This window comes from Haliotis rubra, unplaced genomic scaffold, assembly GCF_003918875.1.
Source record: "Haliotis rubra isolate DU_JTF1 unplaced genomic scaffold, ASM391887v1 Scf179, whole genome shotgun sequence".
Classification (NCBI taxonomy): Eukaryota; Metazoa; Mollusca; class Gastropoda; order Lepetellida; family Haliotidae; genus Haliotis; species Haliotis rubra.
In genome coordinates, this window is record NW_025765769.1 from 480142 (window position 1) to 505000 (window position 24859).

Here is a 24859-nt window from a genome sequence, read left to right on the forward strand (position 1 = left end):
CAATGTTATGTATTCACCATGATTACTGCACCCTTGAGCATAATATAACCTAGTACAGAATACAGTATGTGTCTGAGACGAGAAATGCCTGTAGTAATAGCTTTATAGTACAGGGGCGGTGGGGTAGCCTAGTGGTTAAAGTTTTCGCTCGACACCCTGAAAACCAGGTTTGAATCCACACATGGGTACAATGTGTTAAGCCCATTTCTGGTGTCCCCTGCCAGGACATTGCTGGAATATTGCTAAAAGTAGCATAAAACCAAACTCACTCACTCACCTAGTACAGGATCCACTAGGTGTGTGAGAAGAGAAATGCCTGTAGTTATAACATTAGCTGTAAAGGTGCTATACATAATGATATCGATATACGCGGTTGAGGCTGTCATTTACTATACATAAGAGAGGCCACACTTGACACGCTACACATTGGGAAGCAGTAGTCTACCACTAAATTACATTATTTTCCTTGTGTGAAACAAACCTTGAGGACAGTAAACTCTTCTGTCCAAGAACAATGTGTCACTTTATTAGTTTGACAACAGCTTGACAAAGAGACCCATCTATATTTACATTGTTTCATATTTGTACAAATGTCTTGATTCACAGACGTTTATCACACTGCTGACACCCTTCAGTTACAATTGTCTTCAAAACATTTTAATGGATTAAAGTGGAGCTATCAAGGTAGGTACATCTATAACATTGAACAGTGCAAACTTGACACTGCATGAAGCACTCTTAAAATCACCATCATCACTATCATCAGGGGTTGGAAATATTTTCAAAACTCCACTGGACACAGGTAGGGGTGGAAATAACCCATTGCCCGACGCCCGAGTCCAGTGTTTTTTTCTGTCGGGCATGCAAATTTGTACATCACACTGTACCGGTGTCCAGTTGATATTCCAATGTTAGTTATGTTGTTTATTTAAAAAATCAACAAGAAAATGGCCCGGTATAGTGGAAAAATTATCAGGGCAAGTGATTTTACATGTGCCACTGTACCGGACTACACTAGAAATATTAAAGTTATTTTCACCCCTGACAGGTCCAGTAAACTTTCAAAATCCACTTGACCAAATATCAATTTAACTTGACCACAATTAACAATTTGAGTTGGTAGCAATTGCATTTCTATTTCATCATCAAAATACATATATCCAAACATTTCATTAGTTTGGCACGGCTGTACCACGGTAAAGTTTAATGTGGATATTTACTTGACCAACAAGAGATTTCCACTGGACCCGGGCATCGGGCAATGGTATTTTTCAACCCCTGCTATCATTTATGTTTGATTTTTAACATCACATTCAGCAACACAGTAGTATATGACCTCCTCACAGTGGCGTGAAAATACAGTCGAACACCGTTGTGTCGATATTCAAGGGACCAAGAAAAAATATCGAGTTATCCGAACTTCGACACTTCCGACCAGGGCATATCATCACAATGAAAGAAAGCAAAACGCTTCTCAGTATGTTTTGATTCGAAACTATAATCTGTTATCTGTAGTGTTTAGTTGTAACAGTGAGTACTTCCTAATTAAATCCTTCTTAATTAATCTTAATTAAATAACAAACAAGTGACAACTTCAATTCAATTAGCCCTAATTAGTTTAGACTACTGCATCCCTTTGATTCATGCCGCACCGTGTGGAAACAACTGCAGTTCAGATGGATATTTGCCCATGATAGGTAGGTGAATATCGAGTTTCTTTGCAAATATCGAGTTAAAAGGGTAATTGTGCTTGTTGGGACCATCAAATTATATCGAGATATCCGAAATATAGAGACATCCGTATGAGTTAAAAGAGCTTGAATAATGATAAATTATGACGGATTTTGCCGGGACCAAGATGTTACATCGAGACAAACGAGATATCGAGTTATCAGAGCTCAACACAACCGTGCTTGACTGTAATCAAGTATAGACATTTTGATCGACAATCCATGGTATCTTGGCTCCAGGACACAAGTCAGCAAGCCTTGAATTATCCAATCCAACTGGTCACCTCTTACAACCAGCACAGGTTGCTGCGAGCATATTTCCACAGGGTTCACGAGGAACATAACATGAACATACCTGTCCTAAAACCTCAGCCAAAAACACTCTCCCACCATAAACGCCAAAATGAAACCATTAAAATTGGATTATCCAAATGTGCACTTCAATGCAGTCGTTACAAGCAGTTTACAGCCAATGTTCATCGGAACCATGACCTGTGCATGCCAAGCTGTCATGAAGTTCAAAGCAGTCCACCCGATTTCCAATGTCCCAATGGGTGCGAACACTGCAATAAAGTGTCCATCCGCAGTGAAACTGGGTAATAAAGTCCCTGAAGCACCTACTGACAGGCAAGCACATTAAACTCTTAACTACACACTCCCCATCCTCTGATCACTAACAATATGTTTCAGTCTGTTTCCACTGATAAGGGATTCACAGGGTGATCAAAAGGGTTCTTCTGAAAATCTGTAAAAGAATTGGACATGACCTGTTAGAGGTCCACTTGACTCTCTGATATATTTGTCTTCTTCATGCAACTGCAGAGGCAAGGATGCAAATTATTGATTCAGGCTCATCAATGCTATCAGTCTAGAAGGTTTTATTATAAAACTCATGAATTAATGATGTTGGCCAAACTGAAGGCCTGTTGATGCAAGTACAACATAAATTACCATACCTCCATATAAGAAAGATGAGATCTGATTGGTTCACTTGATCTTGATGAAACACTATATATCCTGACTGGAAAGAATAAACATTACGCAGCAGGAGAATAACTCCCTTTATACCCTGCATGGAAGAAAACAGGCTGTATGTAGACTTCTGAAGGGGAACACAAATCCCCCACTAACAAGGAAGAGCCCACATGAGCCAGTGAAATTCAAAAGTCACCTTCAGCTAAATTGAAATTATTTATAATCAATTCTCAATTTCTTTTAAATCGTTCACAATGGCAGATTGAAACAAATCAGTAAGATAAATTCATTATAGCACTATCACCTGGGTATATGTGGCTTTATGTGTCCCAGTTTAGGTTATATTTTCCAGCTTGTATAACAAAACCTGACTCAGATGCATAACAACTCATGGTGATACTGTTTCAACTTCTGTGTAATGTTATTGTAATGCTTAACTGTGTATATGATCAAGAACCGATCATCCGTCAAAAGTCTACAATGTGTTGTGGAGAGTTGCCTCCCATAGTCATGCAAGGATAATCTAGTTGTTTGAATCCCACATCCTTGGTTTCTCAGCTCCATATCTGGTATTCATTTAAGTGGTGTGACTACTAAATCTTCATTTGGTGGGGAAAGGCGGGGAGAGGAACTGGGCGAGATATAATATCACCGCTTAGTCACAAACAGGCAGATAATTTTCTGCAAGAGGTAGGAAAACAGCCAGACAATTTGCAACTTTTCTGGATATCCACTTAGCCATCAGGCCAAATAACTTTATTTTACAGTATTTCTTGAACAAACCATTATTCTTTTAAATCCGCCCACAATAATGTTTAATAGTCAGTTGATAAATGTCAATGACTTTCCTACTGTGGGCTTTCTTCACATATACTGCAAATGATTAACTGAAATTCCATTTAAATCACACTAAAAATATGTAAATAAATGATAGCTGTAAAGCTGCTTTAAACAGTATTTCAGATTAAGTCAAGCCTTTATGCACTTCTACGAGAATTTGATGGAAAATTGTGCTGACACAGCAAAAACACATTCACACATATCAAGCTCCATTATTTACAAGATACAAAACATTAACACCACAGAATGATCAGTCTCGATTATCTGCCCGGACAGATTCCACTGGAAGTGAAAAGCTAAAACCCGGGGATGTAAATTACATATGCGGATCACTGGATGTCCATCATGGATGTTTATGAATGCAGACTACAAAAACATTTACTCTGCAGCAGAGCAAGTATGGCTAACGATAGCTGCATTCATCACAGCTGGGTTTCTTTTGAATTAAGTTTTAACCTCTTGACAAAGATCGTCAAATCCATATCGTCAGCAAAAACTTTCTGTTTTGAGGCCTTAAGCAATATATATCATCAAAGGCCATCATAGAGACAAATATTAACGTAAACTGAAATTTCAGCACATTCACTTCACCAGTTTCAGAGGAAAAAGTTTCCTTGCATCCTCGTCTACAGCATCCAGAGTTGGCGGTGTTCCTGACACAGGAATTAACATGAAACAAGTTATCGTCATTACCACTCACTCAATGTTTCATTTCCCAGGGCTTTGAACTGTTTCAATGCATGATTAAATTTACTCCTTGTTTCCTTTTCTACATGTATTGCTAAAGGGTTGTAACGTGTCTATTCCAAATGTGCATATTAGAAGAAGCAGTAAATTAGAAACACAAAACTGAATACTGTTGTCCCCAGCTCGGATGTCAGACAAGGTCTAAATCAGTATTTAATGTCAGTTGTTGATCGAAAGGATCAAACTGGCTAAAACTCAAATTAAGAAATATTGTCATGTACATGCTCCAGTTTGATTCCCTGATGCTAACATCTGAATAGCTCTTGATGTAGGGCACCTGCTCTTGACACCAGGCCAGTGGGGTAGCCTAGTGTGCCAAAACTCGGGGCTCAATTCTCCAGGTGGGTACAATGTGTCCAGCAAATTTCTGATGTCCCCCTGCCATGAATATTGCTAACCATGTGACCTACTATAGGGACCAGCATGAGGTGGAGGGGACCTACTCTAGGGACCAGCATGAGGTGGAGGGGACCTACTCTAGGGACCAGCATGAGGTGGAGGGGACCTACTCTAGGGACCAGCATGAGGTGGAGGAGACCTACTCTAGGGACAAGCATGAGGTGGATGACCTACTCTAGGGACCAGTATGAGGTGGAGGTTACCTACTCTAGGGACCAGCATGAGGTGGAGGGGACCTACTCTAGGGACCAGCATGAGGTGGAGGGGACCTACTCTAGGGACCAGCATGAGGTGGAGGGGACCTCTCTAGGGACCAGCATGAGGTGGAGGGGACCTACTCTAGGGACCAGCATGAGGTGGAGGGGACCTACTCTAGGGACCAGCATGAGGTGGAGGGGACCTACTCTAGGGACCAGCATGAGGTGGAGGAGACCTACTCTAGGGACCAGCATGAGGTGGAGGGGACCTACTCTAGGGACCAGCATGAGGTGGGGGACCTACTCTAGGGACCAGCATGAGGTGGAGGGACCTACTCTAGGGACCAGCATGAGGTGGAGGGGACCTACTCTAGGGACCAGCATGAGGTGGAGGGGACCTACTCTAGGGACCAGCATGAGGTGGAGGGGACCTACACTAGGGACCAGCATGAGGTGGAGGAGACCTACTCTAGGGACCAGCATGAGGTGGAGGGGACCTACTCTAGGGAGGTGGAGGGGACCAGCATGAGGTGGAGGGACCTACTCTAGGGACCAGCATGAGGTGGAGGGGACCTACTCTAGGGACCAGCATGAGGTGGAGGGGACCTACTCTAGGGACCAGCATGAGGTGGAGGGACCTACTCTAGGGACCAGCATGAGGTGGAGGGACCTACTCTAGGGACCAGCATGAGGTGGAGGAGACCTACTCTAGGGACCAGCATGAGGTGGAGGTTACCTACTCTAGGGACCAGCATGAGGTGGAGGGGACCTACTCTAGGGACCAACATGAGGTGGAGGGGACCTACTCTAGGGACCAGCATGAGGTGGAGGGGACCTACTCTAGGGACCAGCATGAGGTGGAGGGGACCTACTCTAGGGACCAGCATGAGGTGGAGGGGACCTACTCTAGGGACCAGCATGAGGTGGAGGGGACCTACTCTAGGGACCAGCATGAGGTGGAGGGACCTACTCTAGGGACCAGCATGAGGTGGAGGGGACCTACTCTAGGGACCAGCATGAGGTGGAGGGACCTACTCTAGGGACCAGCATGAGGTGGAGGGGACCTACTCTAGGGACCAGCATGAGGTGGAGGGACCTACTCTAGGGACCAGCATGAGGTGGAGGGACCTACTCTAGGGACCAACATGAGGTGGAGGGAGACCTACTCTAGGGACCAGCATGAGGTGGATGACCTACTCTAGGGACCAGTATGAGACCACTCTAGGGCCCAGCATGAGGTGGAGGGGACCTACTCTAGGGACCAGTATAAGGTGGAGGAGACCTACTATAGGGACCAGCATGAGATGGAGGACCTACTCTAGGGACCTGCATGGGGTGGAGGTTACCTACTCTAGGGACCAGCATGAATTTCTTGGGACCTGCTCTAGGGACTAGCATGATGTACTTGGGACCTACTCTAGGGACCAGCATGAGGTGGAAGACCAACTCTGTGGACCAGCATGAGGTGGATGACCTACTCTAGGGACTCTTGAGTTACTTGGGACCTACTCTAGGGACCAGCATGAGGTGGATGACCTACTCTGTGGACCAGTATGAGGTGGATGACCTACTCTAGGGACCACCATGAGGTGGATGACCTACTCTAGGGACTCTTGAGTTACTTGGGACCTTCTCTTGGGACCAGTATTAGGTGGAGGTGACCTACTCTTGGGACCAGCATGAGGTGGAGGACCTACTCTGGGAACAAGTATGAGATGGAAGGATCTTCTCTATGACAAGCATCAGGTACAGTGTACCAACTCTATGACAAGCATCAGGACCAGTGTACCAACTCTATGACAAGCATCAGGTACAGTGTACCAACTCTAATGAAGTGATGCTGATGGCGTCACAACTGATCCAAAGCTTGACATGACTCCAGATTCACTGTAGTTGAACTGACATCAAACATATCTGCACGAAACTGACAACCAATCTTTCATCTCAGCAAGTCCTTTATTGGCTCACACTCTCATGGAGCCATGGAGCCATGTTACTTGATGAAAAATCAATTTTCTCACGTTAAGTAACAACAAGTGACAAGCCAGAGTAACTCCAAAGACCTGTTTCATCGAAACAGCCAAATCTTGATACAGACCGCCGCCAAGGATTCTGCCTATCAAAGAGTCTGCCGGAGTTAGACCACCCTGACCTGAGACAAGAACTGCTACAATTGAATCGACTCTACACTAGCAATACACAATTAAATGAAAAGTTACAGCAAGTTCACTACAGTTATAACATCAATAGTTCCCAGGCAGGATTCATCGGATCCCATTATCCAAGATGGAATTTCTTCATGCCCTTCGGCTGTAACAAGAACCAGGTCCTCACAGCGGCGACTGCTTCATGTCGGTAGTCAAGTAAATGAAGCTTTGGGATTCCAACTATTCAGAGATAACTCAATATATGCCAATATGGCTGACATATCCAATACGGAAATATGAAAAGTAAATCATCTGTTTCTCCCATAGCTGTGTGAATATTCCTTATCTTTCACCTGATTTGATAAAATGCCTTAATATTACACTTCTTACATTGTATCTTTGACAGATTTATCATCAATTTGATAATGGTGATCTACACAATTTTATCAGGAATATTTGCATGTTTTTGTCAGAAATCAAACAAACAGAGAAGCATATTTTGCATTGCACGCGGAATGTTTGATGGATATGTCATTGATTTGAGAAATGTTAGCTCAACAATTCACGACTAAGTTTTTGCCGTCTTACAATATCAAACTACCAAAAAGAGGCACAATCTTTGTGTGCAGTTTATAGCAACTATCTGCTGTTTTCAGACCTTAACCCGGACATCATCCGAGATAGAGGACCATGTGAACCACTAATTTCAACTAATGAAATTATGAAGCATCGAATAACACACTCCTGCGTTCAACATATGATTACCAATTAAATCAAATCTAAACTAAATACAACAAATCTATTTTACAAACTGTCATAAAATGTTCATGAACATAAGAGTGAGTGAGAGAGTTTAGTTTTACGCTGCACTCAGCAATATTCCAGCTATATGGCGGCGGCGGTCTGTAAATAATCGAGTCTGGACCAGACAATCCAGTGATCAACATCATGAGCATCCACCTGCGCAATTGGGATATGATGACATGTGTCAACCAAGTCAGCGAGCCTGTCCACCTGATCCCGTTAGTCGCCTCTTACGACAAGCATGGGTTACTGAAGATCAATATTCTAGCCCGGACCTTCATGGGTATCATAAACATAAGACTGACTGAGTTTAGTTTTACGCCGCTTTTAGCAATATTCCAGCAATATCACGGCGGGGGACACCAGAAATGGGCTTAACACATTGTGCCCATGTGGGGAATCGAACCCGGGTCTTCGGCGTGACAAGCCAACGCTTTAACCACTAGGCTACCCCACCGCCCCATAAACATAAGAAATTTCAAGGTATCGAATAAACATCAACACATCTCAATGTCCAAATATTACCCTAAAATTCAAAGCAACATTAATGAAGACAAGTTTATTCTAGGAAATATACAATATACAAGCTGCTTGAGCTGGGAATGGAATGTAAGTAGAATGGATGTCTGTCTTCTAGAGTCCCCCGCTGTGATATTACTGGAATATTGCTAAAACTAAAGTAAAATCCAACTCACTCATTCACTGTCTTCAAGATGAAAGAGAATAAACTAAGAAACTAATTAAAATCAAGCCAAAAATGGACTGACAAGTCCAGATTGCCTCAGCTGTCAAATTGTCCAGGCTCCATATATTTTTTGATTTCCTATTTTGCAGATATCACATTTTTAATAAAATAGCTATATTTCTAGGACAAAATGTGAGTATAGTGGAATTGGTAATGAACCAATCATCAATTGTGAGATTTTAAACAATTCCCAACAGTACAGAGTATAATGGCACACCAAGCACGGGCAGGACACCACAAATATGATTCTATGTTTCTTATATATTACAAAGTTGCTTCTTACAAAGTTGCCCATATTTTGAAAATTGTTTATTTTTATAAACATCTACCTTTAAAGGTAACTATTAAGCAACAGCCATAAGCTGGCAGACCTGAAGTAACATGTGATGTGCATGCAGTATGGAATTCCGTTTCCACAGAATCATTACCACCAGTCAGGACTTATGTTTAGAATTACTCAGTGAAGGAAACAATGGCATCATAATGCAAGTTTGGGAATAAGCAGCACTTAGAATGAGAGCTTGATGACTACCTTTGTGTCTTTCTTTGATCTATATTCAAATTTTGATTCACATCCTACTCAACCTCTAAACTACAACTTCAAGCTAACTGTCTGAGTGATAAATCATTTTTCTTTTCATATAAAATACATAATCTTCACATCTGACTAAAAACACATTGCATGTATTTTTATTATCTCCAAAATTCTCCATTTAATTGAAAAGAAGGCCCAATGTGAAGGGAGATTCAGAACCAGAAGAAAGTCTAATAAGAATAATGTTTCCGGGACTGTGAGACAGACTAGTCCAGACTCCATTATTTACAGGCCGCCGTCTGTTCGCTGTAATATTGCTGAGTCAGACTTAAACAAACAACGTCAGTAACTAATGAAGACCAGTTTCTGTCAGGACAACAACAGTGCAACTGATCGAGTCCATCTTAATGTCGGGATACGGACACAAGTCGGGATACAGACACAAGTCGGGGGTACAGACACAAGTCGGGGTACAGACACAGGTTGGGATACAGACACAAGTCGGGGTACAGACACAAGTCGGGGTACAGACACAAGTCGGGATACAGACACAAGTCGGGATACAGACACAAGTCGGGGTACAGACACAAGTCGGGGTACAGGATACAGACACAAGTCAGGATACAGACACAAGTCGGGATACAGACACAAGTCGGGATACAGACACAAGTCGGGGTACAGGATACAGACACAAGTCGGGGTACAGACACAAGTCGGGGTACAGACACAAGTCGGGGTACAGACACAAGTCGGGATACAGACACAAGTTGGGGTACAGACACAAGTCGGGATACAGACACAAGTCGGGGTACAGGCACAAGTCGGGATACAGACACAAGTCGGGGTACAGACACAAGTCGGGATACAGGATACAGACACAAGTCGGGGTACAGACACAAGTCGGGGTACAGACACAAGTCGGAGTACAGACACAAGTCGGGATACAGACACAAGTCGGGATACAGACACAAGTCGGGGTACAGGATACAGACACAAGTCGGGGTACAGACACAAGTTGGGATACAGACACAAGTCAGGATACAGACACAAGTCAGGATACAGACACGAGTCGGGATACAGACACAAGTCAGGATACAGACACAAGTCGGGGTACAGGATACAGACACAAGTCGGGATACAGACACAAGTCGGGTACAGACACAAGTACAGGACACAGACACAAGTCAGGAGTCGGGTACAGGTTGGGGATACAGACACAAGTCGGGGTACAGGATACAGACACAAGTCGGGATACAGGCACAAGTCGGGGTACAGACACAAGTCGGGGTACAGGATACAGACACAAGTCGGGATACAGACACAAGTCGGGATACAGACACAAGTCGGGGTACAGACACAAGATCACAACAAGATAATCCGACATAACTTTAACAATCCTACAGTGGGGACCCTATTGTGAGAACTGGGTGAAACAACACAACATGATAAAAAAACATATAAAACCGTCTCCACCTGAAACAACATAGAAGTAAACATTCTAACATGCATTTTAAAAAACTGACAGTAACAAGTTTATTACTTAACGTAAGACTAGCAATGCTCTACATTGTCTTACACCTTCAGGCTTGTCCAGCCCTTGAAGACTATATGAGTTGTTCCCCTTTACATATCTCTGTCCAAAAACCAATGCTAAAAAACACATTGTTTTGCATTGTAATCTGAATTAGAATAATAATGTTAAAATATTATTAATGATAAAAGATTCATTATTTTATAGTTTATCTAATGTGTTTTTCTCCTTGTTTTAGATAAGAGTGCCTAGAAATGAGTTACCTGCAAAAAATCTTTGAAAAAAATGTATCTCCATCAAGATTTGCGACAGTTGGGAGAAGCTCTCGTAAAATCCTTGCTCAAGCAACAGCCCAGGCTGAGAATATACAATACTTCCTTCACTTGAGTCTGAACACTGAGAGAATTCAAAGGCAATTCAAACTTGTAAAATAGGTATGCATGTTTTACAATGAAACAATCAAACATAAGATATTTCATGTTTTCATTTCACAAATGTTATAACATTGCAGAATTGAGTTCAGTTGTAATGCATGCAGATAACCAAGCCATGCACCGGTGGACCACTGTAATCAACCAGCTGATGATCTGCCATTGTGGACACCTAATCCACAGTTTAGTATCCAAGATACATAAAATATAAACCTAAACCTGTCACTCAAGGCTTCTTTTTTTTAAAGTCTTTTAAATGATTATCAGAAAGTAAAGCTGACATTTTTTCAAACATGTAATAGACTGAGATACATTCTTGTTTTCTTGTAGCAAATCATGACAGCTCAAAACTGATGACCTACTAGTGAACTGAGAATACTGATTAACAGTTGAAATTTTCTTCCTGCTGTACATCTGCAGATTGAAGCCGACATTCATATTTTACATCATTTATGAGCAAGGAGGATCATTTGGTACCTAAATAGGGTAACGTGTTCTTCATCAGATAAGCACTACCGAAACATATACATTATTTACCTCGTTTTGCCACAGTAACCATTCTCAGGTCTGTAGTCTAGACATGAGTTTGGAAGATAGGGACAAATCTGTCTGTAATGACAGGGGCAAGTCTCTGTAAACTGTATCTTATTTATTAGACACTGTATCAAAGATACCCGAATATATTGACACAATAACACAATGATGTCATCCATTGTTCGTGTCTTCATATTGCAACATTGTTGAGAAAATATAATAAAACACCCGATTGTTCATGAAAGTATATTCAAATACAATCCCAGTGATGTGTTGCCATGTTGCAGTAGAGAAAATATAATCATAACACCCCCTGGTTTATGACATATTCAAGTATCATAGAGAACAATACACAATGATGTCATCCATTGCTTGTGTCGTATTGCTATATTGTAGAGAAAACATAATTTTAACACATTGTTTGTGACATTTCAAGAACCATAGAGAGCAAATACACAAGGTTGACATCTATTGTTTGTCTTCATACTGCAACACTGTAGCAAAAACATAATCATAACACCCAGTTGTTTAAGACATTATATTCAACAATACAAATCATATAGAACAATACACCATGATGTCATCCATTGTCCACTCACTCACTAAGACAATCCACGATTCTCCACAGCTGGTAATTTAACACCAATATCATGCAGACTTACTTGTCCACCAAGAGTTGTCCTTCTTCCACTTGCTGCATTGTCTTCTCTTGTCTCATCCTCTCCTCCTGGGAAGATAGAAAAACTGCATCAGAACCATCTTGAACTGACATTGTGTGAAAGGATAAAAATAACAGGCTGAACATTCATAAAACACACTTTCAATTCTTCTGGAAAACTCTTTAACCACCTGCCACCTCACTGTCTAACAACAGTTGGGAAACTGTTTATTCCTAATTCCTTCCAATAAAGGAATTTTTAATCAATCTTTAAATGCAAAAGTATTAAGTTAATTTAAAACGTTTTTATTCAATTAGGTTTCCTCAGGGATTTGACAGAAATTAATCCTGCTAAATACTTAAACTCTGACTCCTGCCTACACTTACCAAGAAAATTAAGTGGAGTTAACATTTAAAAAATTAATAAAAAAAGAAACTCACAACAATAAAGGTATTTATAAACAATCCATTGCCATTGACTCTCTCTACAGCTGCCTACTGTACTGTGTAACACCTTTACATCACAAACTCATTATCTATTCCCTATTGTATTGAACCAGGAACTGTCTGTGGCACTGTGCTCAGTAAACCGTGATCTCAGTCTGGTTTCATGCATGACTTGCCACACCGTCTGTGATGTCATCGCCATTGTTCCAAACAATCCATGCCTCCAAGATTCAATGACATTTGTAAGTGCATTATCAGATCCTATTTGTGAAAGTAATTCTGTTTTGTTTGTAAAATCTATAACTGTAAGAACAAACAACATGATGAACTTGGTCTGTTGATGTTCAATACAAATTAGCAAGGGTAATTAAACATATTATTGTACATGGCCTGCAAACATTTCATTGAGTGCCGAAACATTCATCAGATCAGGTTTGTCAGTAAGTAAAAATGTTAACGCCACATCAGCAATTTTGAGCAGGTTTGGCAGACTTGTATATTACCTTACATCAGAATGACATTTCAAGACAAAAATAGACAAGATGACAAAGTCATCAATATCCCCTGCAACGGCAAAATACTCTTATGAATATGTCTACTAGTTATGATTTTGTCAAATGTTTTGGTGTGTATATGGCAAAGTGGAAGGAGAGCATTGAAAGTTTTTTAAGTTCTGCTCCAGAAAGAAGCACAACCACCAAATTCAGTTGAAGCCAAACTTGTTGCCATGGAAACACAAAAAATATTTTATTCAGAATTTCAAAAAATACCAAAAGGCACCAGTACACCACCAGACCTATCTATGTGCCAAGTTTGGTGAAAGAATAGTGAACGGTTTTAAAGTTCTGCTCCGGAAAAGAGCACAACCACTAAATTCAGTAGAAGTCAAACTTGTTGCCATGGAAACACAAAAAATATTTTATTCAAATATCCAAAACTACCAAAAGGCACCAGTACACCACCAGACCAATCTATGTGCCAAGTTTGGTGAAGAAATGGTGAACGGTTATGAAGTTCTGCTCCGGAAAGGACGAAAAAAGTGCACAGACGGATGGACAGATGCCCACACACACAGTCAGAGCACATCTTAATAGTGAATAGTGAATGGTTTTAAAGTGCGGGGGATAAAAAATGTTTTTCAGTCAGGAAAAGGCATGTGCCAAGGTCAATAATCACAACATGAGAACTGACTTGCTGAACATCATCGATGATTTCCTCGCAAGGTCTACACTTGGGAAAGGTCTTTATCTGTACTTTTTAAAGCACAGATTCCGGTATCTTAGTCTGTGATTTTATTACCATTAAATGAAAGATTTACCTGGTATAGGCCAAAGTTTCAAGACAAAAACTGAAGGCAACACAAACCAAGTTGTACCTGGTTTGTACCCTAAACCAATGGTCTCTGAAAGTATTTTGCATGAAAGCAGATCTACAGAACTGATACATAATTAAGACAATATTCAAACTACATTTCTGAATTAAATGGCATCTCGCAAAAATCTATACATGGCCTGAAAATTTTCCCAAACCCATTGAACCATGCTTTTCCAGCCGGTGGGGTAGCCTAGTGGTTAAAGCATTCGCTCGTAAAGCTGAAGACCTGAGTTCGATTCCACACATTGGTGCCCATTTCTGTGCTAATATATATTCAGCACATACATCACTGTGTCTTTTGTTTATTTGTTTGTTATTTTACACTGTATGAAGCAATATTCCAGTTATATTGCCATTTTGACAAAATTCCCCAATTTTTCAAAGCGTTTGAAAGTTTGAATGCTCAACTGTATATTAGAGACCTACCTCTTCAAATCTTTCAAACAGGAGATCTCTGTAGAGTTGTCTCCCCTTGTATCCACGGAAATATCTCTGTATACACAAAATCGCCTTCTCTACTTGACTCAGCTCACAGTTCTGTAACACAAACATCATTTGTTATAATTATTAACAAACCCCTGCCTACATTTCAGTTAACTATCCATTAACAGTTGTCAAGAAGTTCTAGACCTCCCAAAAGGAACTTCTTGAAGTATTTGGTGCATTTCTTCAAAACTAATTCTGAAACAAATTTATAATATATTCAATTATTTCTCATTGATCAGAGGTTTCAAATACCAATAACCACCTCCGATATTGAAACAGTAGATATGACAGTAGCAATTATGTTAAAGCTAGTATATATTTAATAGCTGTATCTGTGACAATATGGTGAATAATTAAACGATTTCTCTTATAACTTACAACTTAGTTGTCAGAGGTTTCAAATCATAATAACCACCTCTGAGTGAAACAGCTGATTTGATCACAGTGCACCACATGGGAAGCTGATATTTTCCGAAAGCATAAGGTACCAGCCATGCATTTATTGCATCCCTATACAAAACAATACGAAAACATGTCAACAAGCTGACCACCATAATGGCAGTAACCAAGGCTTGAGTAAGTTTAGTTTTAGCCGCTTTCAGCAATATTCCAGCAATATCACGGACACAGAAATGACACAGAAATGGTCTTCAGCATATTAGCAAATTTTAACCACTTGTACCCATGTTGGGCAATATTCAGAATCAGCTAAACAAACACTGAAATTGCATGTAACTATAGTAGAAAAGAAGTAGATAAACCATTTCCAGGTTGCAGAAAGTACTCCTCTCAAATACACTAATAATGTCGAAACTATGTTCAGGTAACACTGTCAATGCCATATCTGTATAACAACAATGTAATTTTTTGAGTAAAATTGATATTTTATACTTATCCTGACTCATGCTTATTTGCTTTCTCTTCCTTCTATGCAAATGGTAGTGGAACACTTAGAATCCCTTGTAGTTCCCTGAAGAGGACGTAAAAGTTCTCTCACCCACGAGTTGCCTCCCTTTTCCCACGCAAACAGTCATGTGACCTGCCATACTTGTCACTCTCTCATCCTTCATGGTTGGGTGAACACTGGATTCCTGATACGGCACCATATGCTTTAATATTTAGATCCTGTACTCAAAATTAAGCTGTGTATGATTTTGGTTATATTTAGTTTTCATCGTATGCCAAAATTTTGAGAAAATTATTCCTATTTTGTGACATTTATTCATCATAATGTAGTTTGTTTACATTTGATGAAATCTTGCAGTGATTGCAGGTACCGGCTATCAGTGGCTGAGTCTCCTCTAAGTGTTCCACTACCATTCGCATAGAAGGAAGAGAAAGCAATAAGCATGAGTCAGGATAAGGAAAAATTACAGTGAAACCTGTCTAAAGCGGCACCCCATGGGACTGAACTAAAATGCCGCTTTAGACAAGGTGCCAGATTAGACAGTGATGATCATTTTCCAACCTGGCTGCCATTTACACTCGTCAGTCTTTTTATCTCTATAATGTGAGGAGTGTATTGGAATAAGGGACGTTGACTGGACTGCTCATACCCATGCCAGCTTAGAGCATTTGATTCACTGCACAATCACTACTTCCTGATTATCTAGCGTGCCAAGAGGATTAATTAGTGTATTGGTTTATAGGTCCTTGATTGCACTGCCCATACCCATACTGGTTTAAACAGTGTTAATTACAGTTAAAATTGCTTGTTGGGACTGGAAAGTCATGCCGGAATACGGAATAGACAGGTCCCGGATTAGATAATGTTTTAATGATCATAACATCGTTGTAAAACGGCGGGACAAAAATTTTATGCCAGTTATGAGAGTGTGCCGGATTAGACTGGTACCGGTGTTGGCAGGTTTCACTGTAGATATATTGGAACATCAACCATGAATACTTTATTTTGCAAATACCATAATTGTGTGAAAATTTCAATAGTATAATTGCACAATAATGTCAACATCATATGTAGATTGTAACAGAATACTATCTAATGGTGAAAAATTCAATACTGTATGTTAATACCATATTTGGTTAATAGTGCCAACGTCATATTTGATTAAAAATGCCAGTTCCACATTTGGACAAGCTCACAACATTGCTACTCAGCTAATAACTCCACACACATCATTGGTCATGCAATTTCCGCCATCAATTTCTGTTACTTTTGCCAGGTCTACGTTTGTAGAAGAATGTCAGAATCAACCCCTACAAGACATGTTGAAATCTCTCAAGAACAAGGCCCATGAAGGTGAGCAGGGGTGGAAATAACGCATTGCCTGACGTCCGAGTCCAGTGATTTTTTCTCTCGGGCAAGCAAATTTGTATATCACACTGTACCGGTGTCCAGATGACTTTGCAATGTTAATTATGTTGTTTATTTTAAAAAATCAACAAGAAAACGTCCAGATAGCGGAAAAATTATCAGGGCAAGTGATTTTACATGTGCCACTGTACCGGAGTACACTAGCAATTTTAAAGATAAATCCACCCCTGGTGAGTGTGTTTGGTTTTACGTCACCTTCATTATTCCTGTAACATCATGACAGGGGACACCAGAAGACGGTTTCACAAGCCAAAGCCATTTGGAGAAGTGAACCGGGTTTTTGGTGTTACAGGTGAACACTTCAACCACTAGGCTACCCTACTGCCTCAACAAGATTCACAGAGTACACCACTGGAATCTTTGTTGTGAGTAAAGTACCGGAACTGATTCCTTACACGGACACTTGTCTCTATAAACATCCAGCGTGTTATGTGACTTCAGTCATTGATTCTTGAACACATAATGTATAAGTACAGGTAAAACATTTTGAAAGACTGACTGAGTTTGGTTTTACGCTGCTTTTAGCAATATTCCAGAGACATCACGGCGGGGGACACCAGAAATGGGCTTCACACATTGTACCCATGTGGGGAATTAAACCCGGGTCTTCGGCGTGACAAGCCAACGCTGTAACCATTAGGCTACCCCACCACCCCCATTTTGAAAGAAGTACATATAGGAGGTGAGGTTTGAGTTTGATGAAGGCATGCAGAAAAATTCTAGTGAAATCACAAGACCATATCATTCCCAAAGGCATAGCTATTTTCATTGAAATATGACACAAAAGATGGAAGTCAAGTTTAAATATTCTGAGATGACATTTCCATTTAAAAAAAAGTGGTATAAAGTGTCAGAACTTGAGACTTCTGAGGATGATCTTTAAAAAGAAAACTAAACACTTTTATATTTCCCAACTACATCTCTAATCCTACAACAAAATAAAAAAATATGAAAAATTAAGCTGATATGAACACAAAGATCTCGATCCTTGACGTTCCAACATCAAACATGCCCTCAAATGAACTTTGGTTTCAGAGAAAAACTATCCCCTCAACCTACACAACTCGAACTGTGGTTAAAGAACCCACATTTAATCAAACATATGACACAATCTCATCAAATGATTTCAGAATTCTACTTTAGATTTAACAGCTATCTGAACATAAGAATTCCATGAAAATGAGTGTGTAATAAACGTTATCACTGAATGTAACAAGGTTAGATCCCCTACTGCTCTACTGCAACAAAGGGCATCCTCGGGTTTAAACACGTCGTACGACCTTTGCTTCAAAGTATCCAGTAATATGTTTCAGTGCTTTGATGGATGTGCACTCTGTGACATCTCGGCCACCTAATTTGATTTGATGAGTATACCAACCAGTTGGCCTTTAATGTAGACGGGAGAGAGGCGACACTTTGAAGGTGACTTTCATTCAGTCTTGGGTCTGTTATTGCAAAAATGATCAGGAGTGAGGGAGATAGTGTGATCTTGCATCAAAAAAGACTGATGATAAAGAAAAATGAGTTTATATTTAAAGTTGATTTAAATTTTAAAAGTCTGTGGAATTGTTTCTTTTATAAGTTTTATGCATGGTACATCGATCTTGCATTAATCTCCCTTTGTATGGGGGCGGTGGGGTAGCCTAGTGGTTGAAGTATTTGCTCATCATGCCCATGAGGTTCTATTCCTCACATGGGTATGATGTGTGAAGTCCATTTCTGGTGTCGCCCGTTGTGATATTGCTGTAATATTGTTAAAAGCGACGTAAAACAATACTCACTCACTCCCTTTGTATGACAAAAATATTTCGTTCCTATTTGCAGTTTATGTTTTTTAATTTTGCAATTTACAAATCAAATCATATGTACCAACAGTTTGGGGCAGTGAGCATGGACTGACTGACTGACTGAGTTTAGTTTCGCCAGCTTTTAGCAATATTCCAGCAACATCACGGCAAGGGGCATCCCATTTAACTATGACAAACTTTAACCACTTGGCTACCCCAACGGCCCCAGTGTGCATGGAGACATACATTGTTTTCAGTAGGACTTCAGCAATATTTGAGCAACATCACAGCAATATTCACCAAATCCCTCTCAAAGAAATATTCAGCAATCTGACAGCAGTATGTAAGCATTATCACAGCAGAATAAATGAAAATAGGCTTCAGATACTGTGCCCACAAGAAAATGGAACTAAATGATTCTAAAAAGATGGTATAACTTAAAAAGTTTGTAACTGATTTGAACAAAGTATATTTCAAACTCTGACAAGATGTATTTTGAGGTGAATAACTTGAGATAGGGACTGGCAAGGAATATTCAAGGACAGTGTAATATCCATTATAAAGGCAGACTCTGAATTACAACCCTTAAATACAGCCCTTAAAATTCAAAATAGTCTTGAAGGTTGTTTCAAGACATACAGTAAACCACTGTTGTGTCAAAGTGAGTGAGTGAACATGGTTTTATGCCACTTTTAGCAATATTCCAGCAATATCACGGTGGGGGACAAAAGAAATGGGCTTTACACATTGTACCCATGTGGGGAATTGATCTCGGGTCTTTGGCGTGACGAGTGAACGCTTTAACCACTAAGCTACCCCACCGCCCCCTTTTGTGTCAAAGCTGAAGGTACCTACATAAATACAACCCCTAAACAACTTGGCATACATCTACCGACTGACAAGAAGAATGGTTAACATGAAAACAGGCGACGACAAGCTACAAGAAAATAGAACTCACACAGGGATCATTACTGGAGTAATTGAATCAAGTGAATCAGTAATGCTGCTTACTGTACTGATTACTGTCAACATCTGTCGGCCTCTTGTGACCAGTGAAACAAAAAGACTATCAATGCAAATCCTAATCCACAACACGTTCCCCTATTTGTATTTACAGTATTAACACATTACAATGACGTGACTCCATTCACTCCTGAGCTTGGTTGGTTGTTTTACGCCAGACTCAGCAATATTCCAGCTACATGGCGGCGGTCTGTAAATAATCGAGTCTGGACCAGACAATCCAGTGACCAACAGCATAAGCATTCATCTACATATCTGGGAAATGATGCACTTCTGTGCTTGGTGTGGATCAAATTACACGTAATTGGTAATCTCAAATGGGCACATCAGTTCACCGTTTCTTTGAAGTGAGGTGTGACTGAGAATGACTAACAAGACAGCCAGCCTTTGAACTCAATGCATTGCAAATTTCTAGTTTATTAAGTCATGTTATTGAACTGTGATGACCAATGAGCAATAGAAAGACCATCTTATCAGAGGCAATTTGTGCTGAAAGTACATGTTTGGGACAGGAAAATAACTTTGAGATTAATAGTAAGTTTGACATGGATAAAGAAGGAAGACCTCAGAACCAAGCTACTACTTCAAGACAGCAAAGTTTTAAGTTTGGCACATCAATGTTTGACTGTAACTTAAATGTCAAGGCTTTTAAGACAGACCTTTAAGTTAAAGACATTTCCAGACGGAACTTACAATTCAAAACCTCTTAGAGACAGACCTGAAGCAGTAAGGCTTTTTAAGACGGACTTTAAACTTCAAATCATTTCCAGACAGTACTTAAAATTCAAAACCCCTTAGAGACAGACCTGAAGCAACAAGGCCTTTCAAAGCCCTTTCAAAACAGACCTTATTACCTCTAGGCCTTTGCAAGTCTGTGCCAGTCCTGAAGGAACAGTTCAGTAGCTAGTCAGGATGTCAAGACCTCAAAGAAAGGTCGATCAATTATATCACCGACCTGATAACGTCAACACTTCCAGCTTCATCTGATTAGCCTGTACCAAGTCAGCCATGGTTCTTCTTCAAGAGGACTGTTTATCACCGACAAACCCAGGCCGGTATTTGAAGACGAAGACAAACAGATCTGGTACCACAACACATCCTGGTCATCAATTCTCAACACCAGATTACAAACAGCATCAAACATGGCCAATATTGAACAATACATCAACATGCTATTTACTCAAGGCAAACACCCAGTCCAACTGGCCTTTGCTTGTAACATGATTCTTCTTCAGTCATTCTTTGATATATGAGAGAGTAAATAGTTTTTTTAATTTTAAGAATCACTACAGTACCCCCTTCAATGACAACAAGCCGTGTTCAAATAAAGATCTCACACGAGAATCAACCTTCAATATTTTTTAACAAAACAGGCTAGCAATCAAAATGAACTTTGTCAGATGCAAGAGAACTGCTCTATAAATGAAATGACCACGAACCTGTTAACAGAAACATCCTTTTATGAAAACCCTCGTAGAAATCAAAGCCAGGTTAAACAGAAACCTGTGCTGGCTTCTGAGAGCAAGTCAGATACACATTCCTGGCTTCCAAAGCTGCTGAAAAAAGCTTGAGGACATCTTGAGTATTGGAGACAGAAATTAATCTGTCCTATATCGCTGGAACTATCCTAAAACGTTCAGCCAGAGAGGGATCAATGCATTTGTCTGCCAGAGTTCCTAAATACTTACAGTATTACGGCGGCCATTAGACTTTAAATCTCCGTCTGCTGTCAAACGCAGACCTCAACTTCTTGCACTGCTTGTACAGGTTGCATGAAATATCACTCTCTTACAGCTTCAGCTCATATTGATACAGCTTCTTTAAAAATTATATCAATAATTACATTTAAGGAAATCATGACTGCAAAAGAATTAATCTTTATCAACCTGCAATCGATATGATCATTAAGAAACTTGTTAAGTAAATGCATTTCAGTTAAAGGGAGAGTATGCTGTAGAGAGTAGTGACTTTTATAAAACTAGCTCTGGTATGTCATAACTAGTGCCATTTTGTTTGTCCATCTGTAATAAAGTATTTAAAAATCGGTTCTACCAGAAGTACTCATAAAGTCGTCATCATCATCATCATCATCATCATCATCATCATCATCATCATCACCTTCATCATCAACCAAGGCGAGTCTGGTCATGTGTGGTCCACATTGTAGTGATTTATACAAAATTAGGTTTTGATCAAAATTGGTTCTACCAGAAACACTCATAAAATCATCATCAACAACAACAATAACCAATGCGAGTCCGGTTATTTTGCTTTTCATTACTTTGCTGAAGTCCAGAAGCAGGTAGGTACTGACAGACCAGGATCCATAATCTGAGATCCAAACCCAACTATCAGCCAATCCTGTCATAGCTAAGGGACACAACTCTGTAATGTAAACATTGGTTGCAATGACTACCAAGAAAACCTATGTCCCTGATACCCAAATGAAAATCAGGAAAAAATAAATTAACCTAAAACATCTGTATGATGAATTGTGTTTCTTGCAATCTTACAATACCATGTATCACATTCTCTGCAGGGCAATATCCGTAGATGAGACAGCCCTGACCCATTCATTAGACTTACAGAGACTAAGACACCAGACACTAAGTATACAGACCACATCCCCAGTCTACCAGCACAGGGCTAATCAATGCCATCTAGCTTCATTGCTTCTCAGCTGCTTGTTTTGTGGGCAGTTCGGTTTGTAGCTTGTCACGTATCATCTTCACGTTATTGTAGTTGACACTACTGTGCTTGTAATGAGAGTACTTATCAAGTGTTTCCAGTTTGTGGTAATCTTGAAAAGAATTGCCATGGTTCTGTAGCTCACCTGCATTTGTAGTCAACACTTTACATTGGTGAGAAATATAGACCTTTATCCATATGTACTGTCAATATTGCTATTGAAATACTTCCTGAGTATTAACCTTAAGGAACAATGTCACTGCACTGTAGTTCACCTGCATTTGGAGTCAACACATTCTATTAACACAGCTCTTTAATGAGAAGAGCTGTCAGTATAGCTATTGAAATTTTCCTGATTCGATAAGAGGCAATTAACAGGATCGCGTGGTCTGTCCCGCTGATGTTACATCATATGCCCATTGTGTATATTCATCTTCATAATGATAATCACAGGATCCACAGACCACCATCATATTGTTTTGGTAACCTCCCAAAAATACTGTTCATTCATGGCACTGTAGTGAGCTAGTGAGTTTAGTTTTATGCTGCTTTTAGTATTATTCCCACAATATCACGACAGGCGACAGACCGGAGTGAGTTTAGTTTTATGCTGCTTTTAGTATTATTCCCACAATATCGACAGATAGTTTAGTTTTATGCTGCTTTTAGTATTATTCCCACAATATCACGACAGGCGACACACCGGAGTGAGTTTAGTTTTATGCTGCTTTTAGTATTATTCCCACAATATCACGCTTTTAGTTTTATGCTGCTTTTAGTATTATTCCCACAATATCACGACAGGCTGACACACGGCTGCTTTTAGTATTATTCCCACAATATCGACAGGCGACACGAGTTTAGTTTATGCTGCTTTTAGTATTATTCCCACAATATCACGACACCAGAAATGCTGCTTTTAGTATTATTCTATCATGACAGCACATTGTATTATTCCCACAATATCACGACCAGGCGACACACGGAGTGAGTTTAGTTTCTATGCTGCTTTTAGTATTATTCCCCACAATATCCACGACACCGGCGAGTGAGGCTGCTTTTAGTATTATTCCCACAATATCCATCAGGCTTAATACTCACGGAGTCTTTTTAGTAATATTCCGGTGATGAGTGAGCGCTTTTAACCACTAGGCTACCCCACTGCCCAAACCCGGTCTTTACGTGATGAGTGAACGCTTTAACCACTAGGCTACCCCACTGCCCCCATGGTACGGTAGCTCACCTGCATTTGTAGTCAACACTTCAAAATGCTTATAAGACAGCCCTTTGAGAAAAGGTGTTGTCAGCATTGCTCTTGAAATACTTTGTGTGTATTCATTCATTCATTCATTCATTCATTCATGTAACTTCAGTAATTTCTCAGAAAGTTTGTCTCTATTGTAGACACTTTGCACTAAGCAAAATAACATACATTAAGGGAAGTAACTGTATGCTCAAAATATAAAAACAGGTAGCAAGTAGTAACTCAGGAAAACAAAATTATGGGCAGGCATCAACTTGTGAATTCAGTTTTGACAAGCATCTCTTGGATAAACTTGTTTCATGTATGTAAGTTAACGAGTGTCTGAGAATCCCCACTGCAGACACCTCATGCACTCAGTAATCATGGATGAAGGGGAAAAAACATTTACAGCACTAACTTTTTAAACTTCTAACAAGTTTCTCTCAGATAAGCATGCAAGCATTCCATCATGGACCTTCGGTAGTTCTTTAGAAGACCTGTCCCTGTTTCACAGAGCATGTATTAAGTTAAAAAGCATGGTGCAGGGGCCATATGTAATTTCTCTAATGTAAGTAAATTTTAAGAAAACATGTCCCAATTTCAAGCAGCATGCACTGAGTTGACAAGTTAAAAAAGCTGAAAACTTCGAGAAAAATTTTGACACCAATTATCAAAAATTATTCGAGATTTTGAGCAGGAAAATTAGTGTAAAAATTTGTACGTCATGGCGGAGATAGAAACACTGTGACTCAGACATTTTGTTATGTTTATTTTATAAGAGTTGACATTTAGCAGCATTATTGGTCTCGTCAGCCTGTATTCTGATAGTTCAGATGTGTTTCACTGAGGCGGTTCTGACGAGCAGCGTGAATATGGTCCTGTAGACTGAATATGCTGACTGGAACAGTGAAGCCATGGCTGCCAAGTCATCTAAGTCTTGTGCTCCAAACCTGGAGTGAGTGAGTGAGTGAGTGAGTTTATTTTTACGCCGCACTCAGCAATATTACAGCTATATGGTGGCGGTTTGTAAATAATCGAGTCTGGACCACACAATCCAGTGATCAACAGCATGAGCATCGATCTGCACATTGGGAACCGATGACATGTGTCAACCAAGTCAGCGAGCCTGACCACCCGATCCCGTTAGTCGCCTCTTACGACAAGCATGGTTTACTGAAGGCTCATTCTAGCCCGGACCTTCAT

General features: G+C 40.1%; 1 protein-coding gene across 1 annotated transcript in view; it reads right to left on the minus strand.

Annotated features, from left to right (window-relative positions):
* Positions 1 to 24859, minus strand: part of LOC124273282 (IQCJ-SCHIP1 readthrough transcript protein-like) — a 274967-nt gene that overhangs the window by 197436 nt on the left and 52672 nt on the right. The window contains exons 4-5 of the mRNA XM_046708519.1: positions 14521 to 14631; positions 12278 to 12342 (exon numbers count right to left, since the gene is read on the minus strand). Of these exons, the coding sequence (XP_046564475.1) occupies positions 12278 to 12342; positions 14521 to 14631 (176 nt within the window). The remainder of the gene's footprint in view (positions 1 to 12277; positions 12343 to 14520; positions 14632 to 24859) is intronic.